The 21,120-nt window shown below is 49.4% G+C and overlaps 1 protein-coding gene and 1 long non-coding RNA gene across 2 annotated transcripts in view; one reads left to right on the top strand and one right to left on the bottom strand.

The window, feature by feature from the left end:
- The window catches only part of LOC147091941 (uncharacterized), a 142,674-nt gene that overhangs the window by 78,165 nt on the left and 43,389 nt on the right, over positions 1-21,120 (bottom strand). Inside the window, exon 2 of the mRNA XM_085976647.1 lies at positions 13,293-13,922. Within this exon, the coding sequence (XP_085832773.1) occupies positions 13,293-13,922 (630 nt within the window). The remainder of the gene's footprint in view (positions 1-13,292; positions 13,923-21,120) is intronic.
- The window catches only part of LOC147091942 (uncharacterized), a 33,214-nt gene continuing 31,545 nt past the window's right edge, over positions 19,452-21,120 (top strand). Inside the window, exon 1 of the long non-coding RNA XR_015075249.1 lies at positions 19,452-19,634. This is a non-coding gene — a long non-coding RNA (uncharacterized LOC147091942). The remainder of the gene's footprint in view (positions 19,635-21,120) is intronic.

Here is a 21,120-nt window from a genome sequence, read left to right as displayed (position 1 = left end):
TTCTGATTCCCGAGTCCAGATCGTTTTTGAACGTGATTCCAGCACCGATCCCTGTGGAACACCACTTCCCACCTTTTGCCAGTCTGAGTAGCTACTCCAAACCCCTACTCTGTTTTATGTTTTGTGACCAGCTTGCTATCCATTAAACAGTATGTAAGATCTACAAGATGACCAAGGTCAGGCCGTGTGGAGTGAAGGGCCCGGCAGCAGAATGGATGGAAAGATGGCTACAAAATGGAAATCAGAGGGTTGGAGTTAAGAGAAGATTGTTGTGATCTTTCCATCCATTCTGCTGCCTGGCCCTTGACTCCACACGGCCTGACCGTGGTCATCTTGTAGACCATACATACTGCAGACACAGTGCACCAGTGGTGGAGGGGGTGGATATTGAGTCCTGTGGCAGGGGCACTGATGAAGTGGATTTCTCTGTCCGTGAGTTTTGAGGCATCGCTAGTTGTGTTTTTCACCTCTTTCCACCTTTTTAAAAAAAAAACCTTGCTGCCAGTTTATTAAAGCCATTAACAGCCGCTTGGGTGGGACACACCAATAAATGAGGCCTTGTAAGTTTCCTGTAGAATGACAGGCCTGAACACGAGTTAGAAAACATTTAGCAATTAAACCAGACTGGGTGGGGCCTGAGGTGTGCGTTAGTAACGGAAAATTGGTGGCCAGCGTACTTCACACCGGGGCTGAGGACCCGGGGACTTGGGTTTCTGTATCACTTATTGATCAATTTAGTTTATTGCCCAATGTCAATCAGACTGGCGGGTCATCTTGCTGTCTGGCGGAGGTGAGGGTCCCCAATGGAGAGCTCTCTACGCGGGGGTCCTTCCCAGCACCATTGGGGATCTGGGGTGGAGACTGTTACAAAGAGCTGTCGTGTGCAACAGTTTTTAAGCTTCTTTCCGGACTCCAAGCCCAGATGTGGTTTCTGTGGCCGAGAGGAGTCCACGGGCCGTGTATATATTCAGTGTGAGAGGTTACAGCCCCTGTGTAGTTCCCTGAAGGGGCTGCTCCTCAACTCTTGGTTACACTTTAGCCCCACACTCCTAATCTTTGTCCGCCCGGTGCGGAGTGGGCGTGGGTAAGTGGGAGGATCTCCTGGACCTGCTCTTGGGCCTGGCGAAAACAGCAATTTGTAGGTCCAGGATTGGCGGGGCCCATGGGGGGTCACTCTGGCTGCCTGCCTCTCTCCCATGGTCTTGTCCCGGCCTGGAGAGGGAGCAGGCGGTGTCCACCGGTTCACTTGATACCTTCCGTGTCCAGCGGTCGAGGAAGGCATCAAGAGGCGAAAATCGATCCTCACAATCACATTGTGATTTAATTATTAATTGTGTGTGTGTCACAAATACATTTCTTCTATTTTGATACAAAAGCTCTCCTAGACATGTTAAACTACCAATTATTTAATCAGGGCTGCAGCTGCTGAAAGGTTGACTGTACTGAGGTTTGTGGCTGAGCTGGCAGACATGTTCTGAAGTCTGATGTCTCACACCTGAAGAGTCTGTTTATGTCGTGTTGTAATGACCTTTTTCTGTTGCCTGGTGTCAGAAATAGATATCAAAGGAAGATGATGCCCTACTCTGTTAATCAACTCTTTGACACATTTCCATTTCTTAATTTACAAAGATCACAACTCCATTAGTGAACAATGGATTGCCAGTCTGCCACTTTTTACTGAGGCTTGAAAGGATTCGCTGTGAAGCTACACCTGCCCATCTGTCTGTGTGTCACTCTGTTTGGATTGTGTTAGACAACAGTCCTAATATCTCGCCTACATCCATTACAATTTTTGAATGTTAGATTGTACTTGGAAGAAGTTGAGTTTGAATCTAACAATTCTGAAATTGGGAGCTGTTAATGATTTCTGTTTTTCACACAACTATATAGTGATGTGATCAGTCAAAGCAAATTAAAAGATGGTGTTATTTACTGAACACAACTGAATAATTCTACAAGGATGCTATCGCAGTCTTCCTCAGTATTAACTACACCCCCCAATTTAGTGTCATCAGCAAATTTTGAAATTGTACTTCTGATTCCCAAATCCAAATCATTCATGTAAATGGTGACCAACAGTGGTCCCAGCACCAATCCCCGTGGAACACCACTTCCCACCTTCCGCCCGTCTGAGTAAATACCTTTAACTCATCCCGTCACTATAACTGGACTTGTCTCCATTCCCGTGCCGAGGGGATTGCTGTACCAGACGGGAGGGGCAACATTTGGGGACTCTCGATTCTCCACCGATTCCCATTCCCCTTCTTTCTGGTGGATAATGGAGGTGCCACTTTGTGTAATGTGCAAGTCAGTAAGAGTTGTCAGCGAGGATTAATCAGCACTTTCTAATTGGAGATGATAATGGAATCTTTCAGACAATGAATTGTAGATTTTATAACAAAGATTAATATACGATTGAAGTAAAAGTTCATAATTTTATTGTAAAATATTTCAGGAACACTCATCAGAAATTAAGGGGAAAGTTCAGACAGCAGTACTTAAAGGGACACTGCAGCCCCGACAACTCAATCAGCTATATATCCAGAATATTAAAATCCAGCCCAGTTATAGGGGTTATTAACATCAGCAGAAACAAACCCCAACTGTCAGAATGAACATGGTTCAGTCCTGGATGTGATTAACAGCAGCAATAACAGCAGAATCGAACCTCTGCAGTCACTTGTGAACTTGCTGGTGTCTCAGCAGGTTGGATGACTGATTGAATCCCTTCTCACACACTGAGCAGGTGAACGGCCTCTCCATGGTGTGAGCTCGCTGGTGTGTCAGCAGGTTGGATGACTGAGTGAATCCCTTCCCACACTTGGAGCAGGTGAATGGCCTCACCCCAGTGTGAGCTCGCTGGTGTGTCAGCAGATTGGACGACTGATTGAATCCCTTCCCACACAAAGAGCAGGTGAATGGCCTCTCCCCAGTGTGAATGCGCTGGTGTCTCAGAAGGTCAGAGGAATTAGTGTATCCCTTCTCACACATGGGGCAGGTGAATGGCCTCTCCCCAGTGTGAATGCGCTGGTGTCTCAGAAGGTCAGAGGAATTAGTGAATCCCTTCTCACACACGGGGCAGGTGAATGGCCTCTCTGCAGTGTCAGTTTACATCTACAGATTTGTTTTAATTCATTCTTGGGATGTGGGTGTCGCTCGCAAGAGCAGCAAATATTGCCAATCCCCAGTTTCCCGTTGAGAAGGGGGTGGTGAGTCGCCTTCTTGAACTACTGCAGTCCGTGTGGTGAAGGTATTCCCACAATGTTGTTCGGTAAGGAGCTCCAGGATTATGACCCAGCAACGATGAATATATCTGAGTCAGGATGGTGTGTGACTTGGAGGGGAATTTGGAGGTGATGGTGCTCCCATACAACAGCTGCCCTTGTCCTTCTAGGTGGTGGAGGTTGCGGGTTTTGGATGTTCTGTCAAAGTTCTGGTCGAGTTGCAGGTGTATAAAGTTCCTTTCCTTCTCCCCCTCCCACCTCTCTCTCTCTCCCTCTCCTCCCATAGAGGCCAGAGTCTTGTGTAGGCCCAGACCAGGTGGCGGATTCCCTTCCCTGAAGGACATCAGTGAACCAGTTGGGTTTTTATGACAATCCGGCAGCTTTCATAGTCAATTTTTTCTAGCGCCGGCCCCACAATTGACCAGATTCATTGAGCAAAATTTCACAACCTGCCTTTGTTTTCTTGTGGGTTCTCTCTCACGCTCCCTGTTTTATATTAATTTTACAGGGTATTAGAAGGGGAGGATTTACAGACAGGAAGCTCAAACCAAACATCACGTCAAGATCTGACAGTCGACTCATCGGCTCTGAATATCATCGGCCTCTGAACATGGAAGCAAAAAGCACCATTCACAGCGGGAAGAAACCGTACACATGTTCTGTGTGTGGACGAGGCTTCAGCCAACCCTCTGGCCTATTGAGACACAAGCGCATTCACACCGGGGAGAGGCCGTTCACCTGCTCTGAATGTGGGAAGGTATTCACTGATTCATCCAACCTACTGAGACACAAGCGCATTCACACTGGGGAGAGGCCATTCACCTGCTCGGAGTGTGGGAAGGAATTCACTCTGTCATCCAACCTTCAGACACACCAGCGCATTCACACCGGGGAGAGGCCGTTCACCTGCTCTGAGTGTGGGATGGGATTCATTAATTCATCCAACCTGCTGATACACCAGCGAGTTCACACTGGGGAGAGGCCGTTCACCTGCTCCATGTGTGGGAAGGGATTCACTCGTTCATCCACCCTGCTGACACACCAGCACACTCACACTGGGGAGAGGCCATTCACCTGCTCTGAGTGTGGGAAGGGATTCACTAATTCATCCCACCTGCTGACACACCAGCGAGTTCACACTGATGAGAGACCTTTTAAATGCTCGAACTGTGGGAAGTGCTATAAAAGTTCTGGGGAACTGACGGCCCATCAAAGTGTTCACACTGACGAGAGACCGCTCAGATGCTCTCACTGCGGGACTGTGTTCAGGCGATCATTTGAGCTCACTGTACACCAGCGCATTCATACTGGGGAGAGGCCATTCATCTGCTCCGTGTGTGGGAAGGGATTCACTCGCTCTTCCCACCTGCTGACACACCAGCGAGTTCACAAGTGAAGGCAGGGGTTGGATTCTGTCACATCCAGGACTGAACCATGTTCATTCTGACAGTTGGGGTTTGTTTCTGCTGATAATAACCCCTATAACTGGGCTGTAGTTTAATATTCTGGATAGATGTCAAATAAACCAGCTTTGTTTTAAACACATTGTTGTAGATTTTTGTCTTTCCCACCTGAGTGTTTAGCATCACCTGGCTGGAGCTCAGAAAGGACAATCTGGGGGAGGATCGTACGGCGGGAACAGAATTCCAGCCTGGACACAGTCCTTCAGGGCCACACTGAGAGGGGCAAATGGCACTTTGGTCTTTCTTGTCTCTCTTCACTGACAGCAAAGTCCCTGTGTGGGTAATCTTGAGGCGTGTGAGAAACGTGTCCCAGCCGCTCTCTGCCATGGTTCAGAGCTCCTAGGCACGGAGCAGGAGGCTCCTTTATGAATGTTGCCCAGTGCTTTTTTTTAATGGCCTTATTAACCTGTGTCGCCACTTTTAGTGATTTGTGTATCTGGATCCCTCTGCTCCTCCAGCCCATTTAGCCTCTTAGGGGGAAAATTCGGTGATGCCCCCTTTGGGTCACTAACGTCGTTGGGGCTAATTTTAGCGCCCGAAAAAAGTTAGCGCCCCTGTGCCTTAAATTCAGTGGTAGCGCCCCAGGCAGGAGGCAGGGTGCTACTGGAAGCGCTCCCCTCCCTCGTGAGGCGCTACCAGTGAATTTCGCGGTGCTTCGTGTAACAGCGCCACGCCCGTCGGCACATAGCACCACGCCATAGCAGACCTCCCCCCCCCCCCCCGATTAAAGGGGATTGGCCTAGCACTGCGCACACCGGGGCCCTGCTGGACCACCGGGGAGCGGGGTGTCGGATCAAGAGGAACGCCGGGATGAGCGATCGCGGCCAACAGCCCGTAGAGGGAAGGGGGCAGGTGCTGGCAGTTGGCCAAAATAAAAAGTTACCACCCAACACCTGCCCTTTAACTGGTGCCGCCACGGCTGCAGGGACGACCCCTGACCCTGTCGGACATATTGTCCGGCGATAGGTCAGGGTTCACAACCCAAGGTTGAAGTCGGGGCGCTGCGCACGGTGATGGCTTCATTGCTGGCGGTGCAGTGCTGCGGGGCGCTACCGGCTACTGTCGCTGCTAACCTGCTGAATATCGTGCGAGGCGCAAAGCAACCCAATTTCACCCTTGTCCAAATAGTGAGTGGCCTCCTTATTCTTCCCACCAAAACACACCACCTCACACGGATCTATAGTGAAATTCATTAACACACCACCTCACACTGATCTATAGTGAAATTCATCAACACACCACCTCACACTGATCTACAGTGGCATTCATTAACACACCACCTCACACTGATCTGCAGTGAAATTCATTTGCCAATTACATGCCCATTCTGAAATTTATTATCTTCTTGCATTTTGTCTTCTTCAGTATTAAGTCTACCTTCCAATTTAGTGTTATTGACAAACTTTGAAATTGTTCTTCTGATTCCCGAGTCCAGATCGTTATTCAACGTGATCCCAGCACCGATTCCTGTGGAACACCACTTCCCACCTTTTGCCAGTCTGAGTAGCTACTCCCAACCCCTACTCTGTTTTATGTTTTGTGACCAGCTTGCTATCCATAAACAGTATGTAAGATCTACAAGATGACTCAGGTCAGGCTGTGTGGAGTGAAGGGCCAGGCAGCAGAATGGATGGAAAGATGGCTACAAAACAGAAATCAGAGGGTTGGAGTTAAGGGAAGTCTGTTGCGATCTTTCCATCCATTCTGTTGCCTGGCCCTTGACTCCACACGGCCTGACCGTGGTCATCTTGTAGACCGTACATACTGCAGACACAGTGCACCAGTGGTGGAGGGGGTGGATATTGAGTCCTGTGGCAGGGGCGCTGATGAAGTGGATTTCTCTGTCCGCGAGTTTTGAGGCATCGCTAGTGGTGTTTTTCACCTCTTTCCACCTTAAAAAACAACCTTGCTGCCAGTTTATTAAAGCCATTAACAGCCGTTCGGGTGGGACACATCAATAAATGAGGCCTTGTTTCCCTCAGAATGACAGGCCTGAACCCGAGTTAGAAAACATTTAGTAATTAAACCAGACTGGGTGGGGCCTGAGGTGCGAGCTAGTAACGGAATATTGGTGGCCAGCATACTTCACACCAGGGCTGAGGACCTGGGGACTTGGGTTTCTGTATCATTTATTGATTAATTTAGTTTATTGCCCAATGTCAATCAGACTGGTGGGTCATCTTGCTGTCTGACGGAGGCGAGGTTCCCCAGTGGAGGGCTCTCTATGCGGGAGTCCTTCCCAGCACCATTGGGGATCTGGGGTGGAGACTGTTGCAGGGAGCTGTCGTGTGCAACAGTTTAAACTCCTTTCCAGACTCCAAGGCCAGATGTGTTTTTTGCAGCCTAGAGGAGTCCACGGGCCGTGTATATATTCAGTGTGAGAGGTTGCAGCCCCTGTGTAGTTACCTGAAGGGGCTGCTCCTCAACTCTTGGTTACACTTTAGCCCCACGCTCCTAATCTTTGCCCGCCCGGTGCGGAGGCGGGTGGGTAAGTGGGAGGATCTTCTCCTGTACCTGCCCTTGGGTCTGGCGAAAACAGCAATTTGTAGGTCCAGGATGGGTGGGGCCCATGGGGGGCGGGGTCACTCTGGCTGCCTGCCTCTCTCCCGTGGTCTTGTCCCTGCCCGGGTGGCCCTGGAGAGGGAGCAGGCGGTGTCCACTGGTTCACTTGATACCTTCCTCGACCGCTGGAGACGGAAGGTATCAAGAGGCGATAATCGATCCTCACAATCACATTGTGATTGAATTATTAATTGTGTGTGTGTCACAAATACATTTCTTCTATTTTGATACAAAAGCTCTACTAGACATGTTAACCTACTGGTTATTTAATCCGGGCTGCAGCTGCTGAAAGGTTGACTGTACTGGGGTTTGTGGCCAGAGTTGGCAGACGTGTTGTTCTGAAGTCTGATGTCTCACACCTGAAGAGTCTGTTTGTCGTGTTGTAATGACCTTTTTCTGTTGCCTGGTGTCAGAAATAGAAATCAAAGGGAGATGATGCCCCACTCTGTTAATCAACTCTTTGACACATTTCCATGCATTTCCTTTCTTAATTTACAAAGATCACAACTCCATTAGTGAACAATGGATTGCCAGTCTGCCACTTTTTAGTGAGGCTTGAAAGGATTCGCTGTGAAGCTACACCTGCCCATCTGTCTGTGTGTCACTGTGTTTGGATTGTGTTAGACAACAGTCCGAATATCTCGCCTACATCCATTACAATTTTTGAAATGTTAGATTGTACTTGGAAGAAGTTGAGTTTGAATTTGACAATTCTGAAATTGGGAGCTGTTAAGGATTTCTGTTTTTCACATAAATATATAGTGATGTGATCAGTCAAAGCAACTTAAAAAATGGTGCTATTTATTGAACACAACTGAATAATTCTACAAGGATGCTATCGCAGTCTTCCTCAGTATTAACTACATCCCCAATTTAGTGTCATCTGCAAATTTTGAAATTGTACTTCTGATTCCCAAGTCCCAATCATTCATGTAAATGATGAACAACAGTGGTCCCAGCACCAATCCCCGTGGAACACCACTTCCCACCTTCTGCCCGTCTGAGTAAATACCTTTAACTCATCCCGTCACTATAACTGGACTTGTCTCCATTCCCGTGCCGAGGGGATTGCTGTACCAGACGGGAGGGGCAACATTTGGGGACTCTCGATTCTCCACCGATTCCCATTCCCCTTCTTTCTGGTGGATAATGGAGGTGCCACTGTGTGTAATGTGCAAGTCAGTAAGAATTGTCAGCAAGGATTAATCAGCACTTTCTAATTGGAGATGTTAATCAGTGGAATCTTTCAGACAATGAATTGTAGCTTTTGTACCAAATATCAATTTAGGATTGAAGTAAAAGTTCATAATTTTATTTTAAAATAATTCAGGGACTGTGGTGATTATTCTTGTTTTATAAGAAGCATTGTAATTGGTTGCCTGTTTTCCTGCCTTGAGATATATGCTGTAAACTTATTGGTTAGTTGATTCCATGTGACCTGTGGTGGCCATCTTAAATTCAGTTCTCTACAGTTTGGTTGAGACTGGGTGCTCAACATGTACTTGCTGGTTTTTTAAGGTTAATAAAGCCTAGCTTTTGAAAGGCAATCTACTCTTTATTTCAGGGACTCTCATCAGAATTTAAGGGGAAAGATCAGACAGCGATTCTTAAACAAACACCGCAGCCCCGACAACTCAATCAGCTATATATCTAGAATATTAATAACCCCTATTACTGGGCTGGAGTTTATCAGCAGAAACAAAACTGTCAGAATCAACAACGTTCAGTCCTGGATGTGATTAACAGTCGGGGGGAGTAGCCCTGGGAGTCCTCAACATTGACTCAGGAGCCCATGAGGTCTCATGGCATCAAGTCAAACATGGGCAAGGAAACCTCCTGCTAATTACCACCTACCACCCTCCCTCAGCTGATGAATCAGTACTCCTTCATGTTGAACACCAATTGGAAGAAGCACAGAGTAGCAAGGGCACAAAATGTCCTCTGGGTGGGGGACTTCAATGTCCATCACCAAGAGTGGTTCGGCAGCAACACAACTGACCGAGCTGGCCGAGTCCTAAAGGACATATCTGCCAGACTGGGTCTGCGACAGGTGGTGAGGGAACCAACAAGAGGGAAAAACCTACTTGATCTCGTCCTCACCAATCTACCTGTTGCAGATGCATCTATCCATGACAGCATTGGTGGAAGTGACCACCGCACAGTCCTTGTGGAGACGAAGTCCCGGCTTCATGTTGAGGATACACTCCACCGTGCTAAATGGGACAGATTTCGAACAGATCTGGCAACTCAAAACTGGGCATTCATGAGGCGCTGTGAGCCATCAGCAGCAGCAGAATTGTATTCAACCACAATCTGTAACCTAATGGCCTGGCATTTCCCTCACTCTACCATTACCATCAAGCCAGGAGATCAACCCTGGTTTAACAAAGAGTGCAGGAGAGCATACTGGGAACAGCACCAGGCATACTGAAAAATGAGGTGTCAACCTGGTGAGGCTACAACACAGGACTACTTGCATGCCAAACAACGGAAGCAACATGCGATAGACAGAGCTAAGCGATCTCACAACCATCGGATCAAATCAAAGCTCTGCAGTCCTGCCACATCCAGTCGTGAGTGGTGGTGGACAATTAAACAGTTAACAGGAGGAGGAGGCTCCAAAAATATCCCCATCAATGATGGTGGAGCCCAGCACGTGAGTGCAAAAGACAAGGCTGAAGCATTTGCAACTATCTTCAGCCAGAAGTGCCGAGTGGATGATCCATCTCGGCCTCCTCCTGAGGTCCCCAGCATCACAGATGCCAGTCTTCAGCCCATTCAATTCACTCCACGTGATGTCAAGAAACGGCTGAAGACACTGGATACTGCAAAGGCTATGGGCCCTGACAACATTCCGTCAATAGTACTGAAGACTTGTGCTCCAGAACTAGCTGCGCCCCTAGCCAAGCTGTTTCAGTACAGCTACAACACTGGCATCTACCCGGCAATGTGGAAAATTGCCCAAGTATGTCCTGTCTACAAAAAGCAGGACAAATCCGACCCGGCCAATTACCGTCCCATCGGTCTACTCTCAATCATCAGCAAAGTGGTGGAAGGTGTCGTCGACAGTGCTATCAAGCGGCACTTACTCAGCAATAACCTGCTAACTGACGCCCAGTTTGGGTTCCGCCAGGGCCACTCAGCTCCTGACCTCATTACAACCTTGGTCCAAACATGGACAAAAGAGCTGAACTCAAGAGGTGAGGTGAGAGTGACTGCCCTTGACATCAAGGCAGCATTTGATCGAGTGTGGCATCAAGGAGCCCTAGCAAAGCTGAAGTCAATGGGAATCAAGGGGAAAACTCTCCATTGGTTGGAATCATACCTAGCACAAAGGAAGTTGGCTGTGGTTGTTGGAGGTCATTCATCTCAATCACATGACATCACTGCAGGAGTTCCTCAGGGCAGTGTCCTAGGCCCAACCATCTTCAGCTGTTTCATCAATGACCTTCCCTCCATCATAAGGTCAGAAGTGGGGATGTTCGCTGATGATTGCACACTGTTCAGCACCATTCGAGACTCGTCAGATACTGACGCAGTCCGTGTCCATATGCAGCAAGACCTGGACAACATTCAGACTTGGGCTGACAAGTGGCAAGTAACATTTGCACCACACAAGTGCCAGGCAATGACCATCTCCAACAAGCGAGACTCTATCCATCTCCCCTTGACATTCAATAGCATTACCATCGCTGAATCCCCCAGTATCAACATCCTGGGGGTTACCATTGATCAGAAACTGAACTGAACCAGCCACAAATACTGTGGCTACAAAAGCAGGCCAGAGGCTGGGAATTCTGCGGCGAGTGTCTCACCTCCTGACTCCCCAAAGCCTTTCCACCATCTACAAGACACAAGTCAGGAGTGTGATGGAATACTCTCCACTTGCCTGGATGAGTGCAGCTCCAACAATACTCAAGAAGCTCGACACCATTCAGGATAAAGCAGCCCACTTGATTGGCAGTCCATCCAGCACCTTCAACATTCACTCCCTCCACCACTGGCGCACTGTGGCTGCAGTGTGTACCATCTACAAGATGCATTGCAGCAACTCGCCAAAGCTCCTTCAACAGCACCTTCCAAACCCGCGACCTCTACCACTTTGAAGGACAAGGGCAGCAGACGCATGGGAACATCACCACCTACAAGATCCCCTCTAAGCCACACACCATCCTGACTTGGACCTGTATCGTCGTTCCTTCACTGTCGCTGGGCCAAAATCCTGGAACTCCCTAACAGCATTGTGGGTGTACCTAAACCATATGGACTGCAGCGGTTCAAGAAGGCGGCTCACCACCATCTTCTCAAGGGCAATTAGGGATGGGCACTAAATGCAGGCCAAGCCTGCCAGCGACGCCCACATCCCATGAAGGAATAAAAAAGTGTGAGGTAGTGTGTTAATGAATGTCACTGTAGATCAGTGCGAGGTGGTGTGTTAATGAATGTCACCATAGATCAGTATGAGGTGGTGTGTTAATGAATGTCACTATAGATCAGTGTGAGGTGGTGTTAATGAATTTCACTGTAGATCAGTGTGAGCTGGTGTGTTAATGAATGTCACCATAGATCAGTATGAGGTGGTGTGTTAATGAATTTCACTATAGATCAGTGTGAGGTGGTGTGTTAATGAATTTCACTATAAATCAGTGTGAGGTGGTGTTAATGAATTTCACTGTAGATCAGTGTGAGCTGGTATGTTAATGAATGTCACCATAGATCCGTATGAGGTGGTGTGTTAATGAATTTCACTATAGATCAGTGTGAGGTGGTGTGTTAATGAATTTCACTCTGGGTCAGTGTGAGGTGGTGTGTTTTAGTGGGAAGAATAAGGAGGCCACTCACTATTTGGACAAGGGGGTGAAATTGAGTTCCTTTGTGCCTCCCATGATATTCAGCGGGAGGTTAGCAGCGGCGGTAGCCGGCACTGCACCACCGGCAATAACGTCATCGCCATGCGCAGCACCCTGGCTGCAACCTTGGGTTGCGACCCCTGACCTTTCACTGGACGATATGTCTGACAGGGTCAGAGCTCATTCCTGCAGCCGCGGCGACACCACTTAAAGGGCAGGTGTCGGGCGGCAACTTTTTACTTTGGCCAACTGCCAGCACCTGCCCCCTTCCCCTTTCTTCTTTGGGGTGCTGGCCGTGATCGCTCAGCCCGGCGCTCCTCTTGATCCGACACCCCGCTCCCCCGTGGTCCAGCAAGGCCCCCGTGTGCGCAGTGCTAGGCCCCTCCGCTTTAACCAGGGAGGGAGGTCTGCTATGACGCGGTGCTATGTGCCGATGGGCACCGCGAAATTCACTGATAGCGCTTCAAGAGGGAGGGGAGTGCTTCCAATGGCACCCCGCCTCCTGCTTGGTGCGCTACCACTGAATTTAATGAACAGGGACGCTAACTTTTTCGGGGCGCTATACTTAGCCCCAATGACGTTAGCGACCCAAAGGGGGCATCACCGATCTTTCCCCCTAAGAGTCTAAATGGGCTGGAGGAGCAGAGGGATCCAGGGATACAGATACACAAATCACTAAAAGTGGCGACACAGGTTAATAAGGCCATTCAAAAAAAAAGCACTGGGCAACATTCGTAAAGGAGCCTCCTGTTCCATGTCTAGGAGGTCTGAACCATGGCAGAGAGCGGCTGGGACACGCTTCTCACACGCCTCAAGATTACCCACACGGGGACTTTGCTGTCAGCGAAAAGAGATGAGAAAGACCAAAGTGCCGTTTGCTCCTCTCAGTGTGGCCGTGAAGGACTGTGTCCAGGCTGGAGTTCTGTTCCCACCGTACGATCCTCCCCCAGATTGTCCTTTCTGAGCTCCAGCCAGGTGATGCTAAACACTCAGGTGGGAAAGGCAAAAATCTACAGCAATGTGTTTAAAGCAAAGCTGATTTATTTGACATCCATCCAGAATATTAAACTCCAGCCCAGTTCCCAGAGTTATTATCAGCAGAAACAAACCCCAACTGTCAGAATGAACATGGTTCAGTCCTGGATGTGATTAACAGCAGCAAAAACAACAGAATCCAACCCCTGCAGTCACACGTGAACTCGCTGGTGTCTCAGCAGGTGGGATGAGCGAGTGAATCCCTTCCCACACATGGAGCAGGTGAACGGCCTCTCCCCAGTGTGAGTGCGCAGGTGTACAGTGAGGTCAGATGACTGCCTAAACCCAGTCCCGCAGTGAGAGCACCTGAACGGTCTCTCCCCAGTGTGAGCACGTTGATGGCGTATCAGTTTCCCGGAACCTTTAAAGCACTTCCCACAGTCCGAGCATTTAAAAGGTCTCTCATCAGTGTGAACTCGCTGGTGATTCAGCAGGTGGGATGAATTAGAGAATCCCTTCCCACACACGGAGCAGGTGAACGACCTCTCCCCAGTGTGAACTCGCTGGTGTGTCAGCAGGGTGGATGACTGAGTGAATCCCTTCCCACACACGGAGCAGGTGAACAGCCTCTCCCCAGTGTGAACACGCTGGTGTCTCAGCAGGTCGGATGATTGAGTGAATCCCTTCCCACACTCAGAGCAGGTGAACGGCCTCTCCCCGGTGTGACTGTGCTTGTGTCTCGATAGGCCAGATGATTGGCTGAAGCCTCGTCCACACACAGAACACATGTACGGTTTCTCCCCACTGTTAACGGTGCTTTTTGCTTCCATGTTTAGAGGCCGGTGATATTCAGATCCGATGAGTCAAGTGAATCTGTCAGATCTTGACGTGATGTTTGGTTTGAGCTTACCGTCTGTAAATCCTCCCCTTCCAGTGCCCTGTAAAATTAATATAAAACAGGGAGCATGAGAGACAATCCACAAGAAAACAAAGGCAGGTTGTGAAATTGAGCTCAATGAATCTAGTCATTTGTGGGGCCGGCATGAGAAAAAAGTGACCATGAAAGCTGCCGGATTGTCATAAAAACCCAACTGGTTCACTGATGTCCTTCAGGGAAGGGAATCCACCACCTGGTCTGGGCCTACACAAGACTCTGGCCTCTATGGGAGGAGAGAGAGAGGTGGGAGTGGGAGGGGAAGGGGGGCGAAGGAGAGGAACTTTATACATCTGCAACTCGACCAGAACTTTGATAGAACCTCCAAAACCCGCAACCTCCACGACCTAGAAGGACAAGGGCAGCTGTTGTATGGGAGCACCATCACATTCAAGTCACACATCATCCTGACTCAGATATATTCATCGTTGCTGGGTCATAATCCTGGAACTCCTTCCCGAACAACATTGTGGGAATACCTTCACCACACGGACTGCAGTAGTTCAAGAAGGCGACTCACCACCCCCTTCTCAACGGGCAACTGGGGATTGGCCATATATGGTGCTCTTGCTAGCGACGCCCACATCTCAAGAATGAATTAAAACAAATCAAAATATGTAAACTGGATTAAAAACCTGTACAGAAATACTTGTTCCTAAAACAATACTCTTTTACATTGTATGGACAGTGTCTGTTTAACAACCTAATCTCCCCCAGAATCCACCTCCCTTGACAGTCTCACATTGGAAATTGTTGGGTCCTCCTGGGCTCAGAAGTACTGGGGGTTAAACTTAGCAGCTTCTCCTCCATCTCCACTCCAGCTCAAACTGAAACATAGAAGATAGGAGCAGCAGTAGGCCATTCGGCCCCTCGAGCCTGCTCCGCCATTCAATGCGATCATGGCTGATCATCCAAGTTCAATACCCGGTACCTGCTTTCTCCCCATACCCCTTGACCCCTTAGCCTTAAGAAATATATCCAACTCCTTCTTGAATATTTTTAATGTATTGGCCTCTACTGCCTTCTGTGGTAGAGAATTCCACAGGTCCACCACTCTCTGGGTGAAGAAATTCCTCCTCATTTCTGTCCTAAATGGCCTACCCCTTATCCTTAGACTGTGACCGCTGGTTCTGGACTCCCCGCCATCGGGAACATCCTTCCTGCATCTAGTCTGTCTAGTCCTGTCAGAATGTTATAAGTTTCAATGAGATCCCCTCATTCTTCTAAACTCCAAGTACAAGCCCAATCGTCCCAATCTCTCCTCATACGTCATTCCTGCCATCCCAGGTGTCAGCCTGGTGAATCTTCGCTTAACTCCTTCCATGGCAAGAACATCCTTCCTCAGATAAGGCGACCAAAACTGCACACAATACTCACGATGTGGTCTCACCAAGGCCCTGTACAACTGCAGCAAGACATCCTTGTTCCTGTACTCAAACCCTCTCGCTATGAAGGCCAACATACCATTTGCCGTCTTAACCGCCTACTGCACCTGCATGCTTACCTTCAGCGACTGGTGCACAAGGACACCCAGGTCTCGTTGCAATTCCCCTTCTCTCAATCTATTGCCATTCAGAAAATAATCTGCCTTCCTGTTTCGGCCACCAAAGTGGATAACCTCACATTTATCCACGTTATATTGCATCTGCTATGCTTCTGCCCAATCACCCAACCTGTCCAAATCATCCTGTAGTTTCTCAGCATCCTCCTCACAGCACACACGCCCACCCAGCTTTTTGTCATGTGCAAATTTGGAGATATTACATATAGTTCCCTTGTCTAGATCATTAATATATATTGTGAATAGCTGGGGTCCAAGGACCGATCCCTGCGGTACCCCACTAGTCACTGCCTGCCACTCGGAAAAAGACCCGTTTATTCCAACTCTTTGCTTTCTGTCTGCCAACCAGTTCTCTATCCAAGTCAGTACCTTGCCCCCAATCCCATGTGCCTTAACTTTACACGCTAATCTCTTATGCGGGACCTTATCGAAAGCCTTCTGAAAGTCCAAATACACAACGTCCACTGGTTCTCCCTTAACTATTTTACTAGTTACATCCTCAACAATGAAGCAACAAAAAGACCTACACAGGCGGCCAGGGAACTACCTTCCATCAGCCTGCAATAAAACTCTTCCCGACAGCCGCTGACTAATGGCATCCGCAGCACCCACAATTTCCCGCGCCCCAGAAACCGCTCCATCCAACGCACTGATTTACCCACTGAGAGTGCGCATGCTCCCCGGGGCCGCGGGCCATTCTGGGAGCCTGGCTCCTGTCCGTTTCCGGATTCGGACTCGGTGGAACCGGCTGAAGAAACCGAGAAGCGGCGGCTCGGATGGGGGAGGCGCTGCACCCTGGGTTTCCTGGTGCCAGGGCCCTGGCCGCACGTCTGCCTGGCCCGGCCGCTCTGATTCTGATTGAGTTTTTTGATGAGGTAACAGAGAGGGTTGATGAGGGAATGTGGTTAACATGTTGTACATTTATTTCCAAAAGGCGTTCGACAAGTGCCACATAATAGGCTTGCCAGCAAAGTTGAAGTCCATGGAATAAAAGGGACAGTGGCAGCATGGATACGAAATTGGCAAAGTGACAGGAAACAGAGTAGTGGTGAACGGTTGTTTTTTGGACTGGAGGAAGGTATACAGTGGCGTTCCCCAGGGATTGGTACTAGGACTACTGCTTTACTTGATATATATTAATGACTTAGACTTGGGTGTACAGTGTACAATTTCAAAATTTGCAGATGACAGAAAACTTGGAAGTAAAGTGAACAGTGAGGAGGATAGTGATAGACTTCAAGAGGACATAGACAGGCTGGTGGAATGGGCGGACATGTGGCAGATTAAATTTAATGCAGAAAAGTGCGAAGTGATACATTTTGGTAGGAAGAACCAAGTGAGGCAATATAAACTAAAGGGTACAATTTTAAATGTGTGCATGAACAGAGAGACCTGGGGTATGTGTGCACAAATCGTTGAAGGTGGCAGGGCAGGTTGAGAAAGCAGTTAAAAATGCATACGGGATCCTGGGCTTAATAAATAGAGGCATAGAGTCCAAAAGCAAGGAGGTTATGATGAACCTTTATAAAACACTGGTTCGGCCTCAACTGGAGTATTGTGTCCAATTCTGGGCACCGCACTTTGTGACGGATGTGAAGGCCTCAGAGAGGGTGCAGAAAAGATTTACAAGAATGGTTCCAGGGATGAGGGACTTCAGTTATGTGGATAGACTCGAGAAGCTGGGGTGGTTCTCCTTACAGCAGAGAAGGTAGAGAGGAGATTTGATAGAGGTGTTCAAAATCATGAGGGGTCTGGAGAGAGTAGAGAGACAGAAACTGTTCCCATTGGCGGAAGGGTCGAGAACCAGAGGACACAGATTTAAGGTGATTGGCAGAAGAACCAAAGGTGACAAGAGGAAAAAAAAATGTTATGCAGTGAGTGGTTAGGATGTGGAATGCACTGCCTGAGAGGGTGGTGGAGGCAGATTCAATCACGGCTTTCAAAAGGGAATTGGATAAGTGCCTGAAGTAAAGAAATTTGCAGGGTTACGGGGAAAGGGCGGGGAGTGGGACTAGCTGAAGTGGTCTTGGAGAGCCGGCACGGGCTCGACGGGCCGAATGGCCTCCTTCTGTGCTGTAACCATTCTATGATTCTATAAAATATATTAGAAAGTTTGTGCCACAGAAGCACGGGGTTTATCTGCTTTTATTGATGAATTTAAAAAAGTCTCTATTGAAACCTGAGCCAGTGTGTTGTGAGCCAAAGAGCCTTGTGTCCAATGCGGGGAATAAAGGCCCACAGCCTCCCCTGGCCCCGGGCCCTGAACAAGGGACTGGAGAAACTCGCTGCCCTGCGGATCAGACAATCAGCCGGCGCTAGTCCCGCCCCTCGGGCTTCCCGATCGGTTGGAGGACCCGCCCCCGGCTCGCTCCTCCAGCCCGCTCGCTCCCTATTGGTCGGAAGCTCCCGTCAATCAGGCCCTGGGCCCGGGTCACGTGTCCCCGAGGAGATCACGTGTACCGTCCAACTGCCGCCGCTCGGTCCGGGGGCTCGCGGACTCTCAGGTTTTTCTATTTCTCTTTATTCTCTCCTGATCCACCCCTCCCCCCCACACCGCGCGATTCTCCACCCAATCGGAGCGGAGAAAACTCACTTCGCGTCACCGATCGCGACTCTGGAACCGACACCAAGGCCTTTCCCCGGAATGCCCCGCGCCGACTCCGTCCGGCAGGATCTGAGTGCGCAGGCGCAGCTCCGAGTGGGGGAGGGGAGTTGGTGTCCTCTGGGCATGCGCGGTTATTACCCTTGGTGACCGGGAGGGGTCGCTGTGCCGGACTCGGCACAAAATGCCGTCTCGTGTGCGCATGCGCGGACGCTCGGCTATCAATCAACCATCAGCCAGAAGAGGTCGCTGGTGAGACCAGTGAAGGAAGCCTTGCATTTATACAGCGCCTTTCACCACCACCGGACGTCCCAAAGCGCTTTACAGCCAATGAAGTAGAGTCACTGTTGTAATGTAGGAAACGCAGCAGCCAATTAGCGCACAGCAAGCTCCCACAAACAGCAATCTGATAATGACCAGATAATCTATGTTTTTTGTTATGTTGATTGAGGGATAAACACATTGGCTAGGACACCAGGGATAACTCCCCTGCTCTTATTCAAATCGTGCCATAGGATCATTGACGTCCAACTGAGAGACCAGCCTTGCTTTAATGTCTCCTCCAAAAAACAGCACCTCCGACAGTGCCGCACTCCCTCAGGACTGTACTGGAGTGTCAGCCTAGATTTTTGTGCTCAAGTCTCTGGAGTGGGACTTGAACCCACAACTTTCTGACTCAGAGGCGAGAGTGCTACCCACTGAGCCACTGGCTGACACTAAAGAACAAGCAGTTCTGACGAAAGGTCATCGACCTGAAACGTTAACTCTGTTTCTGTCTCCATCGATGCACCCTGACCTGCTGAGTATTTCCAGCATTTTCTGTTTTTGTTAAAGAAACGAGGGAGTGATTGCTGACTGGAAGAATGTTGGGTTGTCCTGCGCATGCGCACCTCCCTGGCGGCTGAGGCAAAACACCGACTCACCCCACCTGAGCTGCGCACGCGTACAAGATGTTGCAGCTCCGCATGCATGCCCGATGTTCCAACCGCAGGGTTTTGTGCGCCGAGCATGCGCATTGCGGACCGATCGGGATGGGCGATTGTGGAGCAGGAGGGAGAGCGTGGGGACCATGAGCACATGCGCGGGACTCAGTCAACAGAGCGCTTTCTGCAGCGCCGGGAGCTTGTGGGTATTACAGCCGCCATTACTGCTGATCCTTTCAACCAACCTGTGCAGCAGCTGGGGCCTGAAAATCAGTTTCACTGCCCCTAGGTTCGGAAAGGGGAAAATTAAACAACAGTTTGCCTCTGATCCTTTTCTGAACTCTATTTACAGGGTTATAGAAGTGAAGCAGTTACAGGCGGAACGCTCAGACCAAACATCACGTCAAAATCTGACAAGAGTCGCTCGATTCATCAGGACCTGAATATCATCGGCCTTTACACATGGAAGGAGAAAGCAGCAATGACAAACCGCACACGTGTTCAGTGTGTAGACATGGATTCAGCCGATCGACTGACCTGGTGAGACACGTGCACCGTCACACCGGGGAGAAACCGGGTAAAGGTGGGGACAGTGGGAAGGGAGTCAGTTCCCCGTCTGCATTGGAAGTTCAACGGCACAGTCACACCAGGGACAGTCCATTCACCTGCTCCGTGTGTGGAAAGGGATTTTGTTTGTTCATCCCACCTGCAAACACACCAGCGAGTTCACACTGGGGAGAGACCATTTCAATGTCCTGACTGTGGGAAGAGCTTTAAAAGCCCTGGGCATCTGAAGCGACACCAGCTTGTTCACACTGATGAGAGGACGTTTACAGGTTCTGACTGTGGGAAGAGCTTTAAAAGCCCCGGGGATCTGAAGGGACACCAGTGCCTCAACACTGTGGAGAGGCCATTCACCTGCTCTGTGTGTGGGAAGGGATTCTTGCAGTCCTCCACCCTGCTGACACACCAGCTTGTTCACACTGATGAAAGGCCATTTAAATGTTCTCACTGTGGGAAGAGCTTTAAAATCCCCCAGGAGCTCAAGCAACACCAGCGAGTTCACACTGGGGAAGAGGCCGTTCACCTGCTTCGTGTGTGGGAAGGGATTCACTCAGTTAATCCACCCTGCAGACACATCAGCGAGTTCACACTGATGAGAGACCCTTTAAATGTTCTGACTTGTGGGAAATGCTTTAAAAGCCCTGGGGAGCTGAAGAGACACCGGCTCCTACACGCTGGGGAGAGGCCGTTCACCTGATCCGTGTGTGGGAAGGGATTCGCTCAGTCCTCCAACCTGCTGGCCCATCAGCGAGTTCACACTGGAGAGAACCCCTTTAAATGTTCTGGCTGTGGGAAAAGATTTAAAAGCTCCAGGGAGCTGAAGAGCCACCGGCTCCTATACACTGGTGAGAGACCGTTCACCTGCTCCGTGTGGGGGGAAGGGATTCACTCAGTCATCCACCCTCCTCACACCAGCTTGTTCACACTGACGAGAGACCCTTTAAATGTTCTGACTTGTGGGAAGAGCAATAAAAGCTTAAGAACCTTAAGAGACACCAGCGTGTTCACACTGATCATATAATCTAACAGCACAGAAGGTGGTGATTCGGCCCATCGAGTCTGTGCCGGCTCTTTGAAAGAGCTGTCCAATTTAGTCCCAAACCCCAGCTTTATCCCCAGAACTCTGCAAACTAGTCCTCTTCAAGGACATGTCCAATTACTGTTTGAAAGTTCCTGTGGAACCTGATTCCAGCATCCTTTCAGATGGTGCGTTCCAGATCTTAACAACCCTCTGTGTGAAAACAATTCTCCTCATTTCCCTCTCGTTCTTTTAGCAACTATTGTAAATCTGTGACCTTTGGTTACCGACCCACTTGCCAGAGTGAACAGTTTCTCCCTACTTGCTCGATCGAAACCCCTCATCATTTTGAACCCCTCTATTAGGTCTCCTCTTAACCTTCTCTGCTCTAAGGGGAACAATCCCAGCTTCTCCAATCTCTCCACATAACTGAAGTCCCTCATC

This window comes from Somniosus microcephalus, unplaced genomic scaffold (assembly GCF_052327205.1).
Source record: "Somniosus microcephalus isolate GS21.2 unplaced genomic scaffold, FLI_Smic_1.0 unresolved_chr3, whole genome shotgun sequence".
In the NCBI taxonomy this organism is placed as follows: Eukaryota; Metazoa; Chordata; class Chondrichthyes; order Squaliformes; family Somniosidae; genus Somniosus; species Somniosus microcephalus.
This window is presented reverse-complemented; position numbering and strand designations above follow the sequence as displayed.